At 40.0% G+C, this 24,407-nt stretch overlaps 1 protein-coding gene across 9 annotated transcripts in view; it reads left to right on the top strand.

Annotated features, from left to right (window-relative positions):
• Positions 1 to 24,407, top strand: part of LOC143033825 (5-phosphohydroxy-L-lysine phospho-lyase-like) — a 345,670-nt gene that overhangs the window by 146,618 nt on the left and 174,645 nt on the right. For 7 of the 9 annotated variants that reach the window (XM_076199342.1, XM_076199340.1, XM_076199339.1 and 4 more), the window contains exon 2: positions 13,535 to 14,248. In XM_076199342.1, coding sequence (XP_076055457.1) covers positions 13,674 to 14,248 — 575 coding nt within the window. In that variant the 5' untranslated portion in view covers positions 13,535 to 13,673. Of the gene's footprint in view, positions 1 to 8,597; positions 8,615 to 13,534; positions 14,249 to 24,407 lie in introns of those variants that run through there. The other 2 variants (XM_076199338.1, XM_076199344.1) reach the window with 2 other exon arrangements.

Genomic DNA, 24,407 nt, shown 5'->3' with positions numbered 1-24,407 from the left:
GTATTCTTGAATGTCGACCTGGTGACGTAACCTCTAGAATCCGCATAGAACACACGTAATTTATCCTCAGTCACACTACAGTATATAAACATCTATCGCCGTTGCTCCGATGCGCATTTATCTTTCCAAATGTTTATTGCAAATGCGACGCTTTCTCGTTAGAAATATATTGCCTTGTTGAATCAGAGTTGACAAATTGTAGCCAAATTTACTCAAATATTGCCTTGTCCACAGCATGGTAACAAGTATTATTTTAGGTGCCGGTTACTCTCCACTGTGAAGGAGGAATGAGATGGAATGGGGACAGAGTAATGAACACGAGATGTCATGGGAGTTATGCGATTCACCACGTTCTTAGATCACGTGTTGAATTCGTGATCGGCAGCTATTACCCGATCTATGGCTACTGCTATGACTTTACACACACACACACACACACACACACACACACACACACACACACACACACACACACACACACACACACACATAAACACACGCACACACACACACACAACTATAGGCCAGTATCACTAACAAGCACCATAGCCAAAATTTGTGAGAAAATAATCAAGAATAGATGGGTAAAACATCTGGAAGACAATGACATATTAAACCCAAGACAATTCGGATTCAGACAAGGAAGATCATGCTCCACAAACTTAATATGCTTTTACTCAAGACTAATAGACATAGTGCAAGAAAGAAATGGATGGGCTGATTGTGCATTCCTAGACTTGCAAAAAGCCTTTGACAAAGTACCACACAGAAAACTACTAAAAAAACTGGAACACATAGGAGGAATACAGGGAAACCTACTAAAATGGATGGAGGACTTTCTGACTGGTAGAAAGATGAGAGTAGTGCTCAGAGAAAAATATTCAGACTGGAAAGAGGTGATCAGTGGAGTACCGCAAGGATCTGTGCTGGCACCAATAATGTTTGCTATCTATATGAATGACATGGATGAGGACGTGAACTGCTACATGAGCTTCTTTGCCGATGACGCCAAACTGCTAAGGAAAATAGAAACTGATGAGGACTGTGAAGCACTGCAAGAAGACCTAAATAGGGTATGGAACTGGAGTCAGAAATGGGAAGTGGACTTTAATACTAAGAAGTGTAGCATAATGGAGTTTGGAAAAAGCAAAAACAGAATATCAGGAAAATATACAATTGGAACCAAAGAAGTAAAGAAAGTAGGATCCGAAAAAGATTTGGGAGTAATTATCACGAACGACTTGTCCTATGATATACAGATTAACAAAATTGTCGGGGAGACTTACAACTTGCTAAGATCAATAAAAGTGGCGTTTACATACTTGGACGATGACATGATGAAAAAAATATTGGTTACATTGATAAGGCCTAGATTAGAGTATGCAGCGACATTGTGGTCCACCAGTACCAAAAAGAATATAAAGAAAATAGAAAGAATCCAAAGAGCAGCTACAAAAATGGCACCTGCACTTGCAAACCTATCATACGAGGAGAGATTGGCTAAACTGGAGTTACCGACACTGGAGCAAAGGAGAGAGAGAGGTGACCTATTGACCATCTACAGAATCATGAAAGGCACAGAGGTACTCGATAGTGAGAACTTACTTAACTGGGACAAAAGAAACACAAGAGGACATGGAAAGAAAATAAAAAAACATAGCTATAGAAGAGAACTGAAGAAAAACAGTTTTCCTCATAGAGTTTTAGACACTTGGAACAAACTGGACAATGGAATAGTATGCGCAAAAACCATTCATGAGTTTAAAAACAAACTAGACACTGCAAGATACAAAGGCGGGACATCACGAGCATAGCTCCCCTTCCCGCAAAATACAACTAGGTAAATACAACTAGGTAAATAAATACACACACACACATACACACACATACACACACACACACACACACACATAGAGAGAGAGAGCAGAGACGATGCTAAATTGTTAAGGAAAGTGAAAACCGAAACGGATTGTGAATCACTACAGACCAAAATAAGGTTTGGAAATGGAGTCAGAAGTGGGGAGTAGACTTCAACATTAATAAATGTAGCATAATGGAGTTTGAAAAAAAAAAAAAAATATATATATATATATATATATATATATATATATATATATATATATATATATATATATTGCTGATAACCACAGGGAAAAAACGGAAAAGAAAACTAGAATTCCCAAGCGCTTTCGTGATATTTCACATCTTCAGGGGATTACAACAAAGAAAATTGTCACAAAGAACTCACAACTAGGGTCAAGCAACACAAGTACAGTGTAAAAACAGCACAAGAGTCTAGTGCGCTGTTTATCCTTATGAGAGATTTCGATCATCGTATCGATTGGACCAATGCCTCTTCTATCATAAATTGTGATTCATTTGCCAAAAGAAATATCATTGAAAGTTGCATGATAAAAAAATTCTGAAGGATCTAATATTAATATTAGCCATGGTATGTTTAAACTAGATAATTTTATCATTGACAAAATTTGTAATAAAATTAAATCATACAAAAATGATTTAATTGTAAGTGTTCAATGTTTGTGACATTTTCTCCATGTGTTATGTCCGTTCCTTTCCCAGTTTATTGTATTACCTCTTATATACCTATGTGACAATTTTCTTTGTTGTAATCCCCTGAAGATGTGAAATATCACGAAAGCGCTTGGGAATTCTAGTTTTCTTTTCCGTTTTTTCCCTGTGGTTATCAGCAATCTTTTGGATCACGTGGTGTTGTGATCTTTTTGCATATATATATATATATATATATATATATATATACATACACACACACACACACACACACACACACACACACATATATATATATATATATATATATTTATTATATATATATATATATATATATATATATATATACATATCAGGACAGTATACAATTGGAACAAAGAAAGTGAAGAAAGTGGGATCTGAAAAAGACCTGGGAGTAATTGTCACAAATGACTTGCCCCCTGGTAAACAAACAAAATTGTCGGAGAATCCTACAACTTGCTAAGATCAATTAAGGTGCCTTTTATCTAAGACAAAGAAATGATTAAAAAAATAGTCACACTAATAAGACCTAGATTGGAGTATGCTGCGACACTGACACAGTACCAAAAGGAATATAAAGAAAATTGAAAGAATCCAGAGAGCAAGCAACCACGAAAATGGCCCCGGCACTTGCAAACCTGTCATATGAGGAGAGACTGGCTAAATTGAAATTACTGACTTTAGACCAAAGAAGAAAAAGAGGCGACCTACTGACCACCTACACTGTAGATGGTCAGTAGGTCATGAAAGGCACGGAAGTCCTTGATAAAGAGGACTTACTAAATTGGGACAAGAGAAACACAAGAGGACATGAAAAAAAGGATAGTTATAGAAGAGACCTGAAAAAAATCCACACAGTGGTAGACATCTGGAACAAATTGGATAAAACAATAGTGTGTGCAAAAACCATTCACGAATGTAAAAACAAACTAGACACTGCGAGATACAAGGACGGGACACCACAAGCATAGCTCCCCTTCCCGTAAGATACAACTAGGTAAATACAACCAGGTAAACACACACACACACATACACAGTGAATTCAGAAAAAGACCTGGGAGAATAATTATCACAAAAGACATGACTCGCGATAAACATAAATTAAAATTGTCGGAGAAACCTACAACTTGCTAAGATCAATAAAGGAGGCCTTTACCTACTTGGACGAAGAAATGGTGAAGCGACACTATGGACACCCAATACTAAAAATAGTATAAAGAAAATTGAAAGAATCCAAAGAACAAGTACGAAGATAGCCCCAACACTATCAAAAACTGTCATATGAGGATTGTCAAAAGCTGGAATTACAGATTCTGGGACCACCTATAGAATCATGAGAGGCATGGAAGTCCTTGATAAAGAAGACTTACTAAATTGGGATAAGAGAAATACAAAAGGACACGAAAAGAAACTAAAAAAGGACAGTTACAGAAGGGACCCGAAAAAAGACCAGCTTTCCATACAGCAGTGGATGTCTAGAAATAATAGTGATTGCAAAAACCATACATTTAAGAGCAAACTACTGTAGATACTGCAAGATGCAAAGACGAGACACTACGAATGTAGATCCCCTTCACGTAAGATACAACTAGGTAAATACACACACACACACATAGTGCCGGATCGCAGTGCAGCGATACTGAAATTTCAGCCCTGGGCGGGACTCAAAATCGGATGTCTGAATTAGAAGGCGAGAGCGGTACCACTGCTTCGTCGAGACTTGTACACCTGTGTATGTGCGCGTATGTAGCGTAGGGTTGCCAACCATCCTTTACTTCAAAGGACAGTCCTTTATTCAGCTCTATTTGTTGTTGTCCTTTATTGAGATTTGAAATTACACTATTTGTCCTTTATTTTTTTTTAAAACGTGATTGCAAAAGCGTTTACTTCTTGTACGAGTGCAGACTCTGTCAACTCTGCAGTCTGCACAATACCAGAATCAGAGCGGTAGAACGCAGACCAGGATATAAAATTAACCTCATTTTATGTTTAGCCTTCAAGCCAAAAAATTCATAAATCGATCAATCACTTTATGTTTAACTACTTAACTCTCCATTTAAAAAAGGCACTCATTTTGGGAAAACCAGAAAACCGTAAATGTTACTAAAACTGGGAATCACCACCAAGAAAAAAGAAAAGTAAAAACAATGGAGAAAGAAAGGTGCCGTTGGACGTTTGGAAAGGCATACCACCGCCTATTAACTGAACTCACGAAGAACCAAAATAAATACGGCGTAATATACAACTAGATAGTGATGAGGCCCTTCACAAAATCGAGCCGTAATTTGTTATGAATACCAAAAGAACAGTGAAATCGATGTGAGAAAACTTGTAATAGTAGTGCCACTATTTCATGTTGTAATCAGATATTTGGAAAAACAGAATAGATTTCGATGAAAATTCAACTTTCGGCAAATTATCAAACCTAATTTTTTTTAGGCCATTTATTCCCAAAGTTTCAGAAATTTGTAGCAGTAGCAGAACATTTAAATCCAGAAGGAAAGCTTAAATTAAAAATGGATGAACTTTTTGATGTATTAATTCAAAGAAACTCTGACACTATCAAAAGCTCTGAACTCTTCATAAGCTCAAAAACAAGCAGAAAGTGGTATTTTATATCGAATTCTATAGACTTCAAATGAATCAATGTTTTCAAAATAGTTTCTTTTGTACTATCAATCCCAGGAACATATTATTGTGAGAGAGTTTTTACTTTTAATGTCATCTAAATGGTGAGATGAAAGGAACCGATGCTCTGTTGAATTAATTAAGAATGAACTTCTCATATTTTAACATAAAAGATAGTAGCTTGGAATTCGCTAAAATCATCAAAGATTATATAAATTTTCTGAAGGCAGCAAAAAGCAAGGGGAAATATAGTTTAGATTATTCTTTGGTCAAGGTAAATTAAATGTCTTCTCATTTTTGTTTTTGTATTTTCATTTAAGTGAAAGAAACGTAAATTTGAACTGCATTTAATATTTGCATCTATTATGATCTAGAGCCACATAAATAAATACCAATAAAGTTTTTGTGTCCGTTATTGTAGCTTAACAGAGTTGGCAACCTACTGTAGCCATGACGTAACTTGGCTTTGAATAGTAATGAGATACTTTCAGTGTTTCACCCCTGGCTACAACCAGTGTGCCAAAGCTTGGTTATCTAAATCCTTCTTTACCGGCTAGCACATTTTCTTTTATTTAACATGCCTCCAGGCTATTTTATTAATCTTTGTGGCACGTTACTGATAGTGAAGTTGTGCCATATTTTGGGGAAACCTTGTCGTACTGGGTGGCGCGCACTTTATTCTGACCCAGCTTTGGTGGCGAATGAGAATAATATTTCAAGTATGGGCAGCTTTCTTCCCGCAGTGTAATGTCGACTATATATTTCTTTTTCTGTTATTACTATTTCCAAAGTGGAATATAGATTAGTTTTGTCACGAAAAGGAAAATATCCCTTGGTGTTCAAAACACCTGGGCAATTAGTGATATTTACCGTTAAATGTGTTTCCACAAAATAGAACAGTAAAAAGAATTGAATATAAGAACAGTATTTCATAAGATATCTTTAAACTATTACATAATTAAGACACCCGTGAGGAACAGGTTGGGAGCTACTGTTTTATACAGGTAACAGTGACGTGATATCATGTGGATAGTCTTGCGCCACGGCAACTGCATTGTGACGTCATGGGAGGAATGCATTGTAACCTTGAAAAAAGTGGTGTCCGTTTTATGTGGTGCAGCGGCGGGGGTGGTCGTAGTCCAACAAACCCTTTATTTACTTATTTTTCGTCTTTCTTACATATTGAACTTCGTCGTTCAATTAAGGATGATTCTGGTGAATTTGTTTTTAGCGAGGCAGGTATGACATGTGTCCTTGATTCATGTGAATCGGACATTTCCTGGAGGTTATTGCGCAGCCGAAGTCTTGAGTCGGTAAGAGGTAAGACTTGGCGATGCGTTTCGGACACGTAGAGTTCTCTTAAAGCACACGTCGCCTAGCCGGCAACACGACCCCGGTACAACGAACATGCCCTCACTCAAGTTCAGTTTACATAATACCGTCACCAGGTTTTCCAATGTAACCCTTCATTTATATCGACGACTATGAGATAGTAAGATAAACAATGACCTAAAATACTGGTACCATACTTGATCGAAATAACATACTACAAGCATATCCCCTACTAAATGTAGAATACTTTTATGTTGTGATAGTCTTGTTAGATCCTTCTATGGATTAGTTGCAGTAGTTATCCAGGCATTTTATAACTGACTCGGTCTGCTTGCTAGGTAGCCCTTTGAGTACGAAATGCTTAGGCAAATGATAGTCACTGGTAATGAGGTAAAGGCAAAACTTAATGCTTCACGTCCATGCTAACATGCATTGGGGCAAAAAATAGATAAACAAAGAAATACAATAAAATAAACAAATAGATATATGATAAATATATAAATTAATTTATTGATCAACTAAAACCACGCGAAGCACACATACTTGAGCCAAGGCAGTTCATTGCCCTTTGCGTGTGTGTGTGTGTGTGCGCGCGCGCACACACACACACACACACACACACACACACACACACACACACACACACACACACGTAGAAACTATTTTATAAGAAAGGCATAGAAACTATTGATAGAGAGGATTTAATAAAATGGGGAAGTAGATATACAAGAGGACACTGAAAGAAAATCAAGAAAGACAGTTATAGAAGGGACCTGAAAAAGAACAGCTTTCCCCACAGAGTAATAGACATCTGGAACAAGTTTGACTGATAGACGAAAAAGTGGTGATAAAATACACCTAGGTAAATACAACTAGGTAAATACATACACAAACTTCAAGTTCTCGAGGGACTTTTTATTCTGAAAGATCGTGTGCAGTATACTGCGTCACACTAGGGACACGTGTATATACAATGTTCCAAAAGTATATGTCACATTCTAAGAAGTCATGTATCATGAACTACAAATGGTAGCAAGATGAAACTGGTACCATTTGAAAGCTTAAATAATCAATTTTTCTTCTGTTAATCCTGTTATGGATCGGACGTTCCGGACGAACTGATTGCGTGCTCCTGCAATGACCCCCTAGGTCTCCAGATCTCATTCCATGCGACTTCTTCCTCGAGGGGGGGGGGGTATTTGAAAGGCTTGAAGTACAGTATGTACCTCCCCTTCCCAGAGACGTGGGTGACCTAAAGACTCGAATAACAGAAGCCTTGCCAATCAACGACAAATCTGTGCTAGGTCGCGTATGGCAAGAAATGGATAATCGTTTGGATGTGTGCCGTGTAACCCAAGTCGACATTTAAAACGTTTAAGGAATAATAAATTGATTTCTCGTACTTTTGTATTAATATTTCTTGTACAGAAACTTGAAATTGTAAGCTTCCAGGATATATAAATATTTGTTGAATCCTCAATAGTTAAGATAAAATGTATTGTGACATATTTTTGGAACACCCTGCATAATGTCACACCTGGGTTACGTGTAACATGCATGAGGATCTGGGTCTTGCGGATCTGGGTCTGTGGTGTCAGATGGATGCGGGAGGCAGGACTTCCATTGAGTTTGCCCGACATCCCCTGGAGAGAGGCCAGCGCTTCTCTCCAGATCACCACCGAAATTTAATGTTGTATTATCTAGGCCATACATCACTCAAAAGTAAAATATATGAATGGGATGAATAAACGAATAAATAATGATAATCATGTATAATTATGATAATACAATGAAGATAATAGCAATACTACTAATGAAAATAATAATGATGACAATGATAATAACAATGAGAATAACAATAACAATAAAGAAAATTGAATACATAATAAATTATAATAATAATTAAACTGATAAATTAATAGAATATATAAAATATATTAATAGAGCAAAAGATTCATTCATATTTTTTTATAGAGTTGCCAACCAACCAAACAGCCAAATGCATACGACCAAAGACATGACCTTCCTGCCGAAGGTGAAACAAAGAACTGTCGCCCTAGGGTCGCAACCTTGACATGGTATAGGCATTGTACCATGATTGGTAAGGAATGGCCATGATAGGATTGGTAAGGTATGAGGATGGTATAATTAGGGGATTGGTACGTGGATGTCTTGGTTAGTAAGGGATTGATATGGTGCAATGATTGGTAAAGTATGGGTATGGTATTGTGATTAGTAAGATTGGTCATATGGTTATGATTAGTTAGGTAGAATGATAGACAAGGTCATTTACTTATTTGTTTATTATGCCATTGTTATTATTTTGTGTTAGACCATGACATAGACCGAAATATCTTCTGTTAGCATCCAGTTTTTGTTAACCCTTTGTATAATCCTTTGAAATCCTTCGTAATACTTTTTAATGGCTGCAAAAAAAAAAATGGTATTTGAAAAAAAGTAAAACAAAATATAAATAAAATTATATACGATTGTAAATGAACGTTATTCTAATCATATTTTTGTACTAATAACTCAATAGAAAAAACATGATATGAATCGTCTCTTCCGTTGGGTAGTAATAATTATAACGAGCAATTGTCGCCACGCATTTCACTGAGTGGAAACCCGCAACCCCAGAGAGGATGGCAACAGTCCTCAGGTCCTTCTATGGATCTTTTTGGGTGGAAATTGTTTATTGTTTTTTGTGATGTATTAGTCTGGGGTATTGGCCCCCGTCTGGGGTATTGGCTGCATTTTATTGTGGCAAAGCATGCAATTGATACTTTAGGGTCTATATGGGGTGCCCCTGCGGACCAGAGCATGACATAATTTTGTCTGTGATAGAGGAAAACTCTGTTCATAGAGAAATTATGACACTTTTATATTACGACCATCCCTCTGTTATGCTATCCCCCAACCCCTTGTTACTGTCGTGTACAATTTCTCTGAATGTTCATTTCCTTTTTCGCCTACCCTGTGGTGGGGGTAGAGAATGCTACCACCAAGTCTTTCCACTTGAGTCGTAAAAGGCGAAAAAAAACGGGACGGGGGATGGGATTAGGAGTCCTGCTACCTGTAGCCCCAAAAGGGGACATTCCTAAAAAAAAAAAAAGTAAAGGCATAAGAGGGTCTGGGAGCTTTCCAACCAGTACCCTAAGGTTTGAGTCTTTTAATGTACGTGGATGTGGTACAGTATGTTTGTGAAAAGGCAACTGTGAGTTTGGGAGTGTAGCTGGGAGATACTCAGGAGTGAAGAGGGGACGAGGGAGAGAAGGGGTGGCTATACTAGTAAGTGAAGAGATAAGTAATTGGGTAGTGGAGTGGAAGGAGGATTCATCAAGGTTGATGTGGATGAAGGTGAAGCTGGGAAGGGAGATGTGGGTTTTTGTAAGTGCGTATGGGCCTGGTAGTGAGAAGAGCGTAGAGGAAAGGGTGGCTTTTTGGGTAGATATAAATGAGTGCATAGAGGAATTAGGGAGAAATGCCAATGTAGTTGTATTGGGAGACCTTAATGGTAGGGTAGGGAATGAACTCATAGATGGGGTGATTGGGAAGTATGGAGTTCCAGGTAAAAATCGTAGAGAGTTGATGATAGCAAATATAGTGTTTAGGAAGAAAGTCAAGCATAAGTACACATGGGAAAGGGTGGTGGATGGAAGGGTGGCAGATAGAGCATTAATGGACTATATAGTGGTGACCAGGAGTATGGTAGGAAGAGTTAAAGATGTACATGTTCAAAGGGGAGAGAGTGGGGGAATATCAGACCATTTTCTGGTAGAAAGTGAATTGAGAGTGGAGAATAGATGAAGAAAGAGGAAAAGGTCAGAATGTAGGGAGGTACTTAGAGTGAACTGCTTAAATGAGAAAAAAAGAGAATGAGTATAAGAAGAAGCTGAAAGAGGGGTGGGAGGGAGTAAAGGATAGAGTAGAACTAGGAGTACAGGAGGAATGGGGATAGTTCAAGGAGGGAGTCATAAGGTGTGCAAAGATGGTGTGTGGAACAAGAAGGGCGGGAGGAAATAGAAGGAAGGGTAGTGAGTGGTGGGATGAGGAAGCAAAGAAAGGTGTAGAAGAATGTGAAGGAGAATAGGGAGGGAAAGGTAGTTGCAGTGGGAAGCGCTAAGAAAATGAGAGTGATGAGTGAGGAAAATGGAGGAGAAATAGGGAAGGATGAAGTAAAAGTAGCTGAGATGATGAGAGCAGGTAAGACACCTGGGTTGGATGGATGCCATAAAGAATGTTTGAAGAAAGGAGGCACAGTTATGGTGGACTGGCTGGTGAGGTTATTTAATGTTTGTTTAAGAGAGGGTAGAGTGCCGGATGACTGGAGGAGTGCCTGTATAGTTCCACTTTACAAGGGAAAGGGGGGCAAGTGTAGACAGGAAGGTACTGTGGGAGGTACTGCAGATATTTGGGATAGGAGGAAAGCTGTTAAGAGCAGTCAAGAGTTTTTACGAGAGTAGTAGAGCTTGTGTTAGGATTAGAAATGGAGAGAGTGAGTGGTTTGAGGTAAAGGTGGGACTCCGTCAGGGATGTGTTATATCGCCCTGGCTGTTCAATCTTTACATGGATAGGGTGGTGCGAGAGGTGAATGCAAGGGTAGTGGTTCAGGGGTTGGAGATGATTAAAGAAAATGGAGAAAAGTGGGAGGTGAGCCAGTTGTTGTTTGCTGGCGACACTACGCTTGTAGCAGGATCAGAGGAGGGATTGAGGAAGTTAGTAACAGAGTTTGAGAAGGTGTGTGAAAAAAGGAAGCTGAAGATAAATGTGGGCAAAAGTAAGGTGATGAGATGTGCAAGGGGAGGGAGTGACAGCAGGCTGGAAGTGAGCATTAAGAGAGAAAGACTGAAGGAAGTGGATAGTTTTAGATAATTGGGTGCGAATGTGGCAGGAAAGGGAGGAGTGGGGGTGGAGGTAGAATGTAGATTGGTGGATTAAAAAGTGTAATGAGAAATAGACATCTGGGAATGGATGCTAAGTGGAGGTTATATGAAGGAGTGTGCCAACAGCACTGTATGGGGTAGAAACATGGAACATGAGAGAGGAAGAGAGAAGGAGTTTGAATGTGTTTAAGATATAATGTGAGAAGTATGATAGGGGTTACTAGGCTAGATAGAGTGAGAAATGAGGAGGTGAGGAGGAGAACAGGGATGGAAAGGGAGCTGGGAGATAGGGTTAATGAAAGAGTATTAGGATGGTTTGGTAATATGGAAAGAATGGGTGAAGAAAGATTAGTAAAAGAGGTGTGGAAGGAGTGAGTATGAGGGGGCGTCCTAGGATGAGATGGATGGATGGGGTAAAAGGGGCATTGCAAAAGAGAGGAATATTTGTGGAGGAAGGACGGGAGAGGACAGAATATAGGGGTGGATGGAGAGGGATTGTGTATAGATGATGCTGTGATGCATGAGGGGGGTGTTGGATGCGGGGTGAGGAAGTATGTATGAGAAAAAATTGACGCAGCCCGAAGGGATTTCTCCCCCTCTTCTCCTTTTCATGCATGGGGGAACGGAGAGGGGGGGTCGCCGAATTTATGAAGTGGCCTTGCTGTGGATGTGCTGTGTCTTGCGACCCTCCTATCTTGGCACCTCCTGGATGACCCGTCATCCAGGAGGTGCCAAGATAGGAGGGAGGGAAGAGGGTGGAGGGGAGTGGAATATATAGGAAATGGAATGGGTGGGAGTAGTTTCTATGCCTTTTTCTTTTTGGCTACCCCCCGTGTAGGGGGAAAATCCTTTGGTATATGCATGTATTAGTGTGGGGCTGTTTCTTTGTCACTAGCTTAAATTTGTAGGTGGAGAGTAGTCGCCGTTTGTACAGTTTCATGTGAAAAAGTGGAGGGAATACGAGATTGATGGAGGTCTTGGACCATGTACTGTATGTCTGGAGACCGAGTGCCAGCTTCATGGGGCCAGATTGAGGTGAGAATATGTTGTTTACGAGTACTTCTGTCCTTATCCTATCTGGTGCTACCACCATGTGCAGGTAACAACCAGTTGTGGGATTCACCCGGTTCGTACGAACCTGTTCTTGGAATTTCACGAGCTCCGCGAACCGGTTATTAAATTTTGGCTTATACAGGGTATAGTACAGCATAAGTGATACCTGCATGCTACTGGCGTAGAGAGAACCTGTTGTTATTTTTTTTAATCCTACCATTGGTAACAACCCGTTGATGGTGCTTCCGTTGGGTGGGTTAAGGCTTTACTTAGGGACGTCTTGGACAATTTTATGTTGATAAATGAAAACACACACACGCACATACATACATTTATTCATTCATTCAGATTTACTGATGTTTGATTATAAAAAAAAATTCACTCAGTATTCTAAGTGGTACTGAACCTTCTTCACTCCATTCCCCTTTTATGAATTCTCAACATCCGTGTGGCTCCCCTTCATTTTCTCCCAAATCCTACCCGCCAAAAAAGTAAAAAAAAAAAAAAAAAAAAAAAAAAAAGATAATAATAATAATAATAATAATAATAATAACAGTAATAAATAGAATAAGATAAATGAAAAAAAATAATTTGTTGGTGAATAGAAACCCTCTGCTTTATTACAAAATTTATAATCATAATCATGTTACATATGATAGATTTTTGTGATATACGTTTTTACGTTCAGATTCCTCACATTGTATTGAAAAGTATAATTTGTAAAAGCAGGCCCTGACCCTCCTACATTCTTGTCATGGCTCCCTTGGGGTCCCAAGTTGAGGACCGCTGTTGTATACTATAAGATTATTGGATAACCGTCGATGAAATGTCTCGTTGGACTGTACTTGAACGTAGTATGACTCATCTATTGTATGTCCTACATAGTATAAGACGTGGAATTGTGGATCAGTTGCCACCTTTTTTGAGTGTTTATGCTGTTGTTGATCACAAGAACATTTGAACATTCGGGATTATGGTAGTATGAGCTACGTACCGTATATCTCACCCGAGTTTATTAGTGTTTAAGCTTATTAAAATGTATTTAATGCTTAATGATTAATAATATTTCTTTTCTTCTTCCACAGATTACTTTGTGAGGTAGGAACTAGACGGTTTCCTCAAGCTTTACTTCGTCATTATCTCTCCCTCTCTCTTTCCTTGTATCTTTTTCTTTACCCTCGTCGCTCCCTCTCCCTGTCCTGTTGATGGTTTTCTTGTTTCAACATGGCGGACAACGGTCTTCCTCCAGGTTTTACGTTTAGGTACCCTCTCAATGACTTCTCGAGGGGTCTGTCAGAGGGTGTGCCTCTCAACGGGTTCGATTCAGATCAACTTAGCCAAAGCGGCTTCTCCCAGAGCCAGGAGGATTATGCGAGCCTCGACGGCAGCAGCAGAGGCAGCAGCAGCGGCCACAATAGTGACCTTGACGCAGGTGCCAGTAGCAGTAACATCCTGAATGGTTTGGCCTTCTGCGCGCAGCTCAACTCCTTGGCTAGAAATCAACACCACGGACGTAATCGTCGAAGGCACCATCATCACACGTGTCACTCGCATCATTCGCACCATTCACATCCGTCTCAGCACTATCATCATGGACATCTCAACAGTCGAGAGCAGTTTCACCTCGGAGGGAACTTTAATCACCTCATTCTTAGTAATGCGTTGCGGGGGCATCACCACCAGCACCAGCGTCGGCAGTTGTCCGATGGAGAGTCGAACGGGAGCAGCAGCAGCGGGGAAGAGAGCGATTCCATCTTGTCCCCCGATCGCTCACTTCACGTGACCCTGGGCGGCCTGGCGTAAGTAATGAACTTGGTTATCTGGTAAATGAATCAATATATCTGGGAAACGAATGGTTCCTTTTTGGTTGTGTTACGCTAATTAACGCTGACAAGCATGTGGTTTTTAGCCGCACGCTTACATGTTCTCCATAATGAAGGTTTATTAGGTAAGTATGTTTCTTTTCTATATACTTCGCTTCTTTTCATGTTGATAGCATGCTAAATGATAGTCAGTCGATCTCCTAGTTAGGTTGTATGTATTTCTATACTCCCAATCAAATACCCACAAGATGTGTGCGTGCGTGCGCGTGCGTGCGTGCATGTGTGTGTGCGCGCACGCGTGCGTGCGTGTGCGCGTGTATGTGTACGCGCGCCTGCGTGTGTGTGTGTGTGTGTGTGTGTGTATGTGTGTGTGTGTGTATGCGTGTGTACGTATGTGTGTGTGTGTGCGTACGTATGTGTGTGTGTGTGTGCGTGTGTGTGCAGTGTGTGCAGTGTGTGTATGTGTGTGTGTGTGTGTGTGTGTGTGTGTGTGTGTGTATGCAACGAGTCTACATGTGAATCAAGTAGGCCATCAATTAAATTCCTCTTCACGCTGGAATGAGTCTCGTCAACTATTCTTTGTTCAAGCAGAAACGACTTCGGTTATAAACTTGTTATTCGAATCTTCAAATGTCATTTGCGTCATATATATGTCGAATGGCGAGCTAAGAAAAGTTAAACATACAAATGTTAGTTATATTGTGGAAATGTCTTTGGTAAAGTGTAGAATACTGTAAGCGAAACCTTCTTCCAGATATTCAAATTCACAACATTTGACGAGCATCTGCCAAGTGTGAAGCGAGTGTAAGGGAAGGAATAAGGAAAATTGGGGATACATGAAGTGATTTACTTGGAGTGCTTGGTGATGGAAAAATGATATTAAAACAGGATAATGAAGGAAAGCAACAGCAAGGAGGGAGCAGCACTCATCTCACCACCCCCTCAAACTAAGTGGGAAGTGAGAAACCCTTGATAAGGCCTCTGGCAGTTACCCAAGGTTTTTTTCGCCGATGTCTGGGAAGAGGAGGCGAATCAAGTGGAGAAGAAAAGGTAAAATGTGCAGATGGAGATATGATAATGGAATAGACGGCATAAGAGGAAGATGGGCAGAGTATTTTAGGGAATTGCTAAATCCGAAGGAGGATAGGGAGGGAAAGGTAGTTGCAGTGGGAAGCACTAAGAAAATGTCAATGATGAATGAGGAAAATGGAGGAGAAATAAGGAAAGATGAGGTGAAAGCAATTATTAAAATAATGAAAGCAGGTAAGGCACCTGGGTTAGATGGGTGTCATACGGAATGTCTACAAAAGGGAAGTACAGTGATGGTGGACTGGTTGGTGAGGTTATTTAATGTTTGTCTAAAAGAGGGTAGAGTGCCAGAGAACTGGAGGAGTGCCTATATAGTTCCACTTTACAAGGGAAAAGGGGACAAGTGTGAGTGCAGTAGTTTCAGAGGGATCAGTTTCTTGAGTGTAGTTTGGAAGGCTTATGGGAGGGTTTTGATTGAGAGGATAAGGAAACACGAAGTAATTGGTGGGGAACAGTGTGGGTTTAGAAAAGGTAGGTGTTGTGCGGATCAGATTTTTGCGGAAATTTTTTAGGAAAAGTTAAGGATATTTGTTTTACCTTTATGGATTTAAAAAGGCTTATGACAGGGTAGACGGGAAGTAACTCTGGGAGGTATTGCAGATATGTGGGATAGGAGGAAAACTGTTTAGAGCAGTCAAGAGTTTTTACGAGAGTAGTAGAGCCTGTGTTAGAATTAGAAATGGAGAGAATGAGTGGTTTGAGGTAAAGATGGAACTTCGCCATGGATGTGTTATTTCGCCTTGTCTGTTCAGTTTATAGATGGATGGGGTGGTGCGAGGGGTAAACGCAAGGATAATGAGATGGTTAATTAAATGGAGAAAAATGGGAGTTGTTGTTGGTTGCTGACAAAACTGCGCTTGTGCCAGGATCAGAGGAAGGATTGAGGAAGTTAGTGACGAATTTGGAAAGTGTGTGAAAGAAGGAAGTTGAAGATAAATGTGGGCAAATGTAAGGTGATGAGATGTACAAGGGGAGAACGTAGCAGTAAATTGGAAATGAGAATGAAGGGAGAGAGACTGGAAAAAGTGGATAGCTTTAGATACTTGGGTACAAATGTAGCGGGAAAGGGAGGAGTGGAGGTGGAGGTAGAAAATAGATTGAGAGGAACAAGTAAATGCCTTGGATTAAAAGTATAATGGGAAATAGCTATTTGGTAATGGATACTAATTGGAGATTGTATGAAGGGGTGATTGTGCCGACAGCACTATATGGGGTAGAAACATGGAATATAAGAGAGGAAGAGTTTAGATGTGTTTGAGATGAAATGTCTGAGAAATATGATAGGGGTTACTAGGCTGGATAGAGTGAGAAACGAGGAGGTGAGGAGAGAGGGAGTGGAAAGGGAGTTAGGAGATAGGGTTGATGGTTTGGACACATGGAAAGAATGAGTGAAGAAAGATTAATAAAAGAGGTGTAGAAGGAGTGAACACGAGGGAGCGACCAAGGATGAGATGGATGGATGGGGTAAAAGGGGCATTGGGAAAGAGGGGAATGTATGTAAAGCAAGGAAGAGAGAAGACAGAAGATAGGGGTGAGTGGAGAATGGTTGTGTATGGATGATACTGTGATGCATGGAAAAGAGTGGGTGGGGGATGGGTGGTGAGGGAGTATGTGTGAATAATATTTTGACGCAGCCCGAAGATATTTCTCCTTGTCTTCTCTTTTTCTGCATGAGGGGACGGAGAGGGGGGTCGCCGTTTAAATGAAACGTCCTTGCTGTGGATGTGCTGTGTCTTGCTACATTACTTCTGACCCAGGTTAGTGGGCGAGATGGAGGGATGACCCGTCATCCAGGAGGAGCCAAGATAAGAGGGAGGGGTGGTGAATGGAAGTGGAGTATGTTGGGGATGGAATTGGTGGGAGTGGATTTTATGCACATAAATAAATAAAAATATACAAAACAGGAAGTAAAATAATAAATAAATAGATGAAAATGAACGCAACCAAAATATAAACACACTCGACGAACCTAGAAATAAAGAAAAACGTTGAACGGCAGCGCGACTTTGTCCACAAGGATTGGAGCGTCGGTCAACTTCAGTCTATAACCAGCCAATCCTCCCCATTCTCCTCCTCCTCCTCCACTTCCCTCGTTCTCGCAGGGCGTGCAGTGACCTTGACCCTCGATTTTGAAGGTTAATTCCTTTCACTCGCGACAGCAGCTTTCACGCCTGTTCACGGCTCATACCACCTTAGGTCTGGCCGCCGTCAGGCGATTTTATTCATTCGAGGAAAACCACCCCAGCGCACCGAAAGGAATGATTTTTTCTCGATTAGCAGATAGTCGGATATTTTATGGTTTTATATTACCATACATCTTTTCCTCCATCCTTCCCTCCCGTCCTCCCTCGTAGGACGGTCGATGCCCTTGACAACCTGCTAATGCTATTTTCACTGGAACTTTCTATGCACACACACACACACGCGTGTATATATATATTGTAAATGGGCAGGAGGTTTTCCCTCAAGCATACTTCATTAAAATGAATGGCAAGCTTGTTATGACAGAGCTTCTTGTCGTATTTTTCTCTCTTTCTTAGAGTAATCTTGCCTTCTGTAGGCAGTAACCTTGATAAATATCCGTATGTCATGATATGGAATAACATACATGCTTTTAAAAAAGCCAAAACGCGTTTTCACACCTCTTGGTGCTTCCTCAGTGGCAGGTAAGAATCTAAGGGCTGGGCTGTTCTGTTCTGTATAGTTCGGGAGTTAAGCTCCCACGGGCTTTGGTGTGAGCCCGTTTGGTGGGTGATTTGACTTATGAGTGTGTATGGGCCCAACCACACACACCCATACATTCACAAGATGTGCATACGTAGATGAAATACGTATGCACATCTCGGTGAATGCACCCTTCCTAACATTAGCTGTGTTCAGTGATGGTGGTGTATATAGCAAGTGGTGTAATAATATTATAGACAAAGTGGGGGGTGATTCAATATATGAGTGTGTGTGGCTTGGCCACACCCACTCATACATTTACCGGATGTGCATACCTATGTTAAATATGTATGCACATCTCGGTGAATTCACCCATCCTGACATAAACGGAGTACACAATAATGCGAGAAGAAATATTTAAAGGGGGGGCTGACACTCCACCAGCCGACGCAGTTCGTAATCTCTTACTAAGTATTTCAGCGGCTTTGACCCATCGTTTTTCGCTCATATTTCCGAAATAATCATTCACATCAGCATGGTATATTAACACAGCCTAATTCACACCCGGCCATAATTTTTGACGTTATAGTGTATTCACAAGTGTTTACTCTTGATATTGTGTGTGTCGTAGCCGACACCCGTGAAGTAAATCGAACAAGTGAAGTTGGGATACACGAGGTAGTTTGTGATGACGTCACGACTTCACCTGTTCGATTTACTTCACGGGTGTCGGCTACGACACACTTAATATCAAGAGTAAACGCCGTAATTAAATACACTTGTAAATGCACTCTAACGTCAAAAATTATGGCCGGGTGTGAATTAGGCTGTGCTAATATATCATACTGATGTGAATGGTTATTTCGGAAATATGAGCGAAAAACGATGGGTCAAAGCCGCTGAAATACTTAGTAGGTGGCGGCATAGGCGACGCACAAGACCCTCAGATGTTGTCGGAGGCCCTCTCCTCAGAAAAGCAGTTGCGGGGCAATGCTTGAGGTAATGGTTCAGGGTGGCTTCGGGTTGGCTACAATGGCGGCATCTTCTCTCTTCAGGTCTTCAGGTCTTCAGGTCGCAGACAGAGCAGAGTTTCCACTTTTCTAGGTGTGGAGCGAGGAAGTACAAGGGGCTCATAGTCTGTGACTGCCCTGTACCACCTCGCCCTCTCTGACACCTCTGCCTCCAGTCTGTGCTGAAGGAACCGTTGTACCTGATTCAGAGCCCTGGGGCCGTATACACAAAACTTTTTTGTTAGCCTTAACAATCTCTGCTAGCTAACAGAAAACCACTAAAAGTTATACACCAATGCTTAACTAACAACTGTTAGCTAGCAAACAGTTGTTTGTCAAGTACCGCTAAACAGCGCTGAAGTTAGCAGCTTATGAACATGTAAATGGACGTATTATCAAAAATTGCACACATAAAACAGTGTTATTAATGCAATTGTTCAGAATTTATTAATAAAGTATCATGAAGCACATAGATATCGTATGTATGGGTTTTTAGAAGTACTTATTAACCAACGACAGATATTTTTGGACGAAGGCGCATTGTACAGGCGGCCGTGCCACAGACAAATCTTCCGACAGAAGACTCAACAATAATTTCAGAGGACATAGACATGGCAAAAGAAACACAGAAAAAGAAAAGGAAGCCAAACTGGTCACAAGAGGAAACACTCCTCTTGATCAACGTGATTATGGAGAAAAATAATAATAAATGGGCGATTCAAGCCAAGTTTAAACCTCAAGGATAAGAGGGAGGCATGACAAAGCACGTTGATGCTATGGTATTGTTTTCTGTTTACATATAAATGTTCATCGACACTTGGAGCCCCAATTCTAATGTTTGTGCCATCTATGGTACCCACAACACCGGGAAACCTACAGTGTTCCATGAACTCTGCTTGTTTTACTTGCACTTCTTGGCGAGTCAATAGGAATTTTACAAACTGAGTTACAATATCTGGTTCTGATAGTGCATCAATTGTTTGAGTAATGACACGGCTGATTGATGCTTGCGAGGTCCCAAATTCGTCACTGCTGCATTTTACCTGTGGCTAAATATCATAGGGTAATTGCCACCTTCGTCTCAGGACTCAGTGGTCGATTCCGTTCTGTTCGGGATTGAAGTTTGTCCCTCACTAAATCAGCCATTTTTATTATACCAGCACGGTTCATTCTGAAGCGTTTGATGAGTTCGTCATCATTGTACTCGTTAAATATGTCCCGTCGCTGTCGATAAACTCGCAGTCATCTTTTTAGTTGTTGTTGCTCCGCCATCTTCTCTACTAACAGGAACTTGTTAAGAGCTTAATAGTCCTCCTCAGCACTTTTATCTTAACAGTACTTTTAAGGCCCTAACAAGTTTTCTGTATCACTGTTAGTGCTTAACAGCTAAATGTTAGCCTTAACAGGAATTTGTTACCCTTAACAGCTATTTGTTAGTGCTAACAAGTTTTGTGTATACGGCCCCTGGTGCGTAGGCGCAACTGATTTCTGCTGAGAGGGACGACAACATCGACTTCGGAGGGCTGGGCTGGTGTGTGTGGGTTATATATGGTACAGGCTGTGGGATTTTGTCTAGCCGTCGGTGTGGGATTTTGTCTGGTCGTCGATGTGGGATTTTGTCTGGTTGGAGTCGCCGCAGCGCCGTGTCGTCCTGTAGGTTGGAAGGTGGCGTGTATCTCTGTGTGTGTATATATATATATATATATATATATATATATATATATATATTTGCAGAAACCACACGGAAAATAAAACAAATGAATACCGAACGTTTTCGTCTATTCAAGACATCATCAGGGTACAAAGTATAAAGAAAATGACCAAAGGTCGTAATATGTACATAGTGGTAGAGGAACTGGGAAAGGTCCAATGTAACCCGATTCCAGAAGAATTATTTACAATCTTTTTAATAATAAAGTTATCTAACTCATACAAACCTAAGCTTAAATTCATATTATTTTCAAAACTATTTTTAATGTAACATGATTCAATTATGTTCCTTTCTACAATGGTATGACATGATGTAATAACTTTTGTGTTTTGCCAATCAGTAATATGGGATAGCTCTTTTTGGTGGACGAAAAGTCCACTTGACATTTGACCCGTTCTTATATTGTATTTATGTTGACTAATCTTTTGGCCTATGTATTTAAAATCACTCACTTTACAAGGTATGCTGTAGATACATCCTTCTTTTTCTTTTGGAGAATTTCTAATGAGATAGTTCTTAACAATATTGTTGTTATTAAATATCACCTGAATACCAAAGCTTTTAAATATTTGAGGAAGGGTGATAAAAATTTCATGATATGGAATTGCTAAAATGTTCTTCAATTTAAATTCGTTTACTTGTGAGGTGTTTAAATATGTTCTGGGTTTTTCTTGTGCTCTATCCACCAAATGTTTTGGATATTTTAAATTCTGACCAATCTCATAAATAAATTTTACTTCATCTTCAAGATACTCAGGAGAACATACTCTAAACGCTCTCAAGAACATAGAAAAAAAACCAGATAACTTCGTATTTTGATGATGGTAAGAATAGAAAGGAATGTATGAGAAAACATTGGTTGGTTTTCTGTAGACATTAAATTTAAAATATCTACCACATCGATGAATACTTACATCTAAGAAAGGCAATGTGTTGTTCTCTTCTGTCTCAAATGTGAATTTTATAAAAGGAACCAAACTATTTAACTTTAACACAAACTCATCCACAGGTTTATCACAAGGCCAAATACACAATATGTCGTCAACATATCTGTATCATATTACATTAGATGGCAAAATATTAGGCAATAAATCTCTTTCATAACATTGTAGAAAGGAACATAATTGAATCATGTTACATTAGAAATAGTTTTGAAAATAATATGAATTTAAGCTTAGGTTTGTATAAGTTAGATAACTTTATTATTAAAAAGATTGTAAATAATTCTTCTGGAATCGAGTAACATTTGACATTTCCCAGTTCCTCTACCACTATGTACATATTACGACCTTTTGTCATTTTCTGTATTCTTTGTACCCTGATGATGTCTTGAATAAACGAAAACGTTCGGTATTCAATTATTTTATTTTCCAAGTGGTTTCTGCAAGTATTGTTGTCACGTGTGTTTAGTGATTTGTTTTGCCTATATATATATATATATATATATATATATATATATATATATATATATATGTATATATATATATATATATATATATATATAAATGTGAGTGAGAATAGGAAAAACAGGAGTCTTAGTCTTATTCCTGACTAGTTTCTCTGTACTCACGTAAGCAAGTTAGAATGTCAATACATATATAAATGCTCACACATACATGACTTGACGGCGCAGTGGTAGCGTTCGCAACCGCTATCCCAGCGGTACGAGTTCGCCCAGGATAGAAATGGTACCGCTGCGCTGCGAGCCATTACTCTAACTCGTTGGCGAGGAGTTGGGGGTTTGAGTTGTAAGGTCACAGCATTACCCATAGATCGGTCATATATGAGTTCTGAGTTCTCTTACGGGAGGGAAATAGCTGTCGATCACGAGTCCAACAGGTGGTCCAAAACCATGGTGAATCACACACACACACATACACTGTATCAATCATGGGTAATCTTTCGATAACATATCGGTGAGTAAACACGAAGAGGATATAAACACCTTTCTGATAACACAATGCGTTGAGTTTCCCAGTGCTGAATAAAATCGGTTGTTGGCACCCAGAAAAATGTGGAGTTTACCTTCGATCTTGAGGCCCACTTGGTGGGGCTCCATTCGGTCGTCCGTGTGGAGAGGGCTGGCTGCTGCAGTGGCGCCACCACGAGATGAATCTTAGTAGTTCCTCCATCGACTTTTTCGTTATAATTTGTCGCAGTATCCATTGCAATCGGAGTCTTAAATCTCTGGTCGTCGTTGTAATTCGCACACACACACACACACACACACACACACACACACACACACACACACACACACACACACACACACACACACACACACACACACACAAAGCAAAAACAGAATATCAGGAAAATATTCAATTGGAACCAAGGAAGTAAAGAAAGAAGGATCCGAAAAAGATTTGGGAGTAATTATCACGAACGACTTGTCCTATGATAAACAGATTAACAAAATTGTCGGGGAGACTTACAACTTGCTAAGATCAATAAAAGTGGCATTTGCATACTTGGACGAAGACATGATAAAAAAAAATATTGGTTACATTGATAAGGCCTAGACTATAGTATGCGGCGACATTGTGGTCCCCCAGTACCAAAAAGAATATAAAGAAAATAGAAAGAATCCAAAGAGCAGCTACAAAAATGGCACCTGCACTTGCAAACCTATCATACGAGGAGAGATTGGCTAAACTGGAGTTACCGACACTGGAGCAAAGAAGAGAGAGAGGTGACCTATTGACCATCTACAGAATCATGAAAGGCACAGAGATACTTGATAGAGAGGACTTACTTAACTGGGCCAAGAGAAACACAAGAAGACATGGAAAGAAATAAAAAAACATAGCTATAGAATAGAACTGAAGAAAAACAGTTTTTCACATAGAGTTTTGGACACTTGGAACAAACTGGATAATGAAATAGTATGCGCAAAAACCATTCATAAGTTTAAAAGCGAGATACAATGGCGGGACTCACGAGCATAGCTCCCCTTCCCGCAAAATACAAATAGGTAAATAAATACACACACACACACACTGTCGAGAAATGCATATTACCATACAGATGGAATAACTCCTCGCACGCATACTATTTTGTATCTGTGTGCGTGTGTGTACACGTGCGTGCAGCTGGTTCGAATGGAAAGTTGCTGCTTATGATTCAAAACAAAGGAAAGAAGTGATAGGCATGGAGTGGCACCACGGTGCCATCCGCTTGCAATCAGCCTTGTGCCAGATTGCGGACGTTGTCTTCAGTCCCCAAGGCCTCGTGTGTGTGTGTGTGTGTGTGTATTCACATTGGTCTTTGGATCACGTGCTGGACTCGTGTGTTTGTGTGTGTGTGTGTGTGTATTCATCTTGGTTTTTGGATGACGTGCTGGACTCGTGTGTGTATGTGTGTGTATTCACCTTGGTCTTTGGATCACGTGCTGGACTCGTGTGTATGTGCGTGCGTGCGTGTGTGTGTGCGTGTGTCGTTGCATCGCTCGCGCAAGCGGTCCATTCTTTGACCGCCAATTAACGAAAATCTCTTTGTTATCGGTGACATTGCTGATCTTTTCATCAGACATTAACCGCCGACAAACTTCATATACCGCCGACACTGATATTCCTAAACTTTTCATCATGTATATACAACCTCTTAACGTATACTATTTTCCGCCAGGAAATTTTATCGCTAATTACCGCCGACAAATCTT

Source organism: Oratosquilla oratoria, chromosome 16 (genome assembly GCF_046742065.1).
Source record: "Oratosquilla oratoria isolate Oo_2021 chromosome 16, ASM4674206v1, whole genome shotgun sequence".
In the NCBI taxonomy this organism is placed as follows: Eukaryota; Metazoa; Arthropoda; class Malacostraca; order Stomatopoda; family Squillidae; genus Oratosquilla; species Oratosquilla oratoria.
This window is presented reverse-complemented; position numbering and strand designations above follow the sequence as displayed.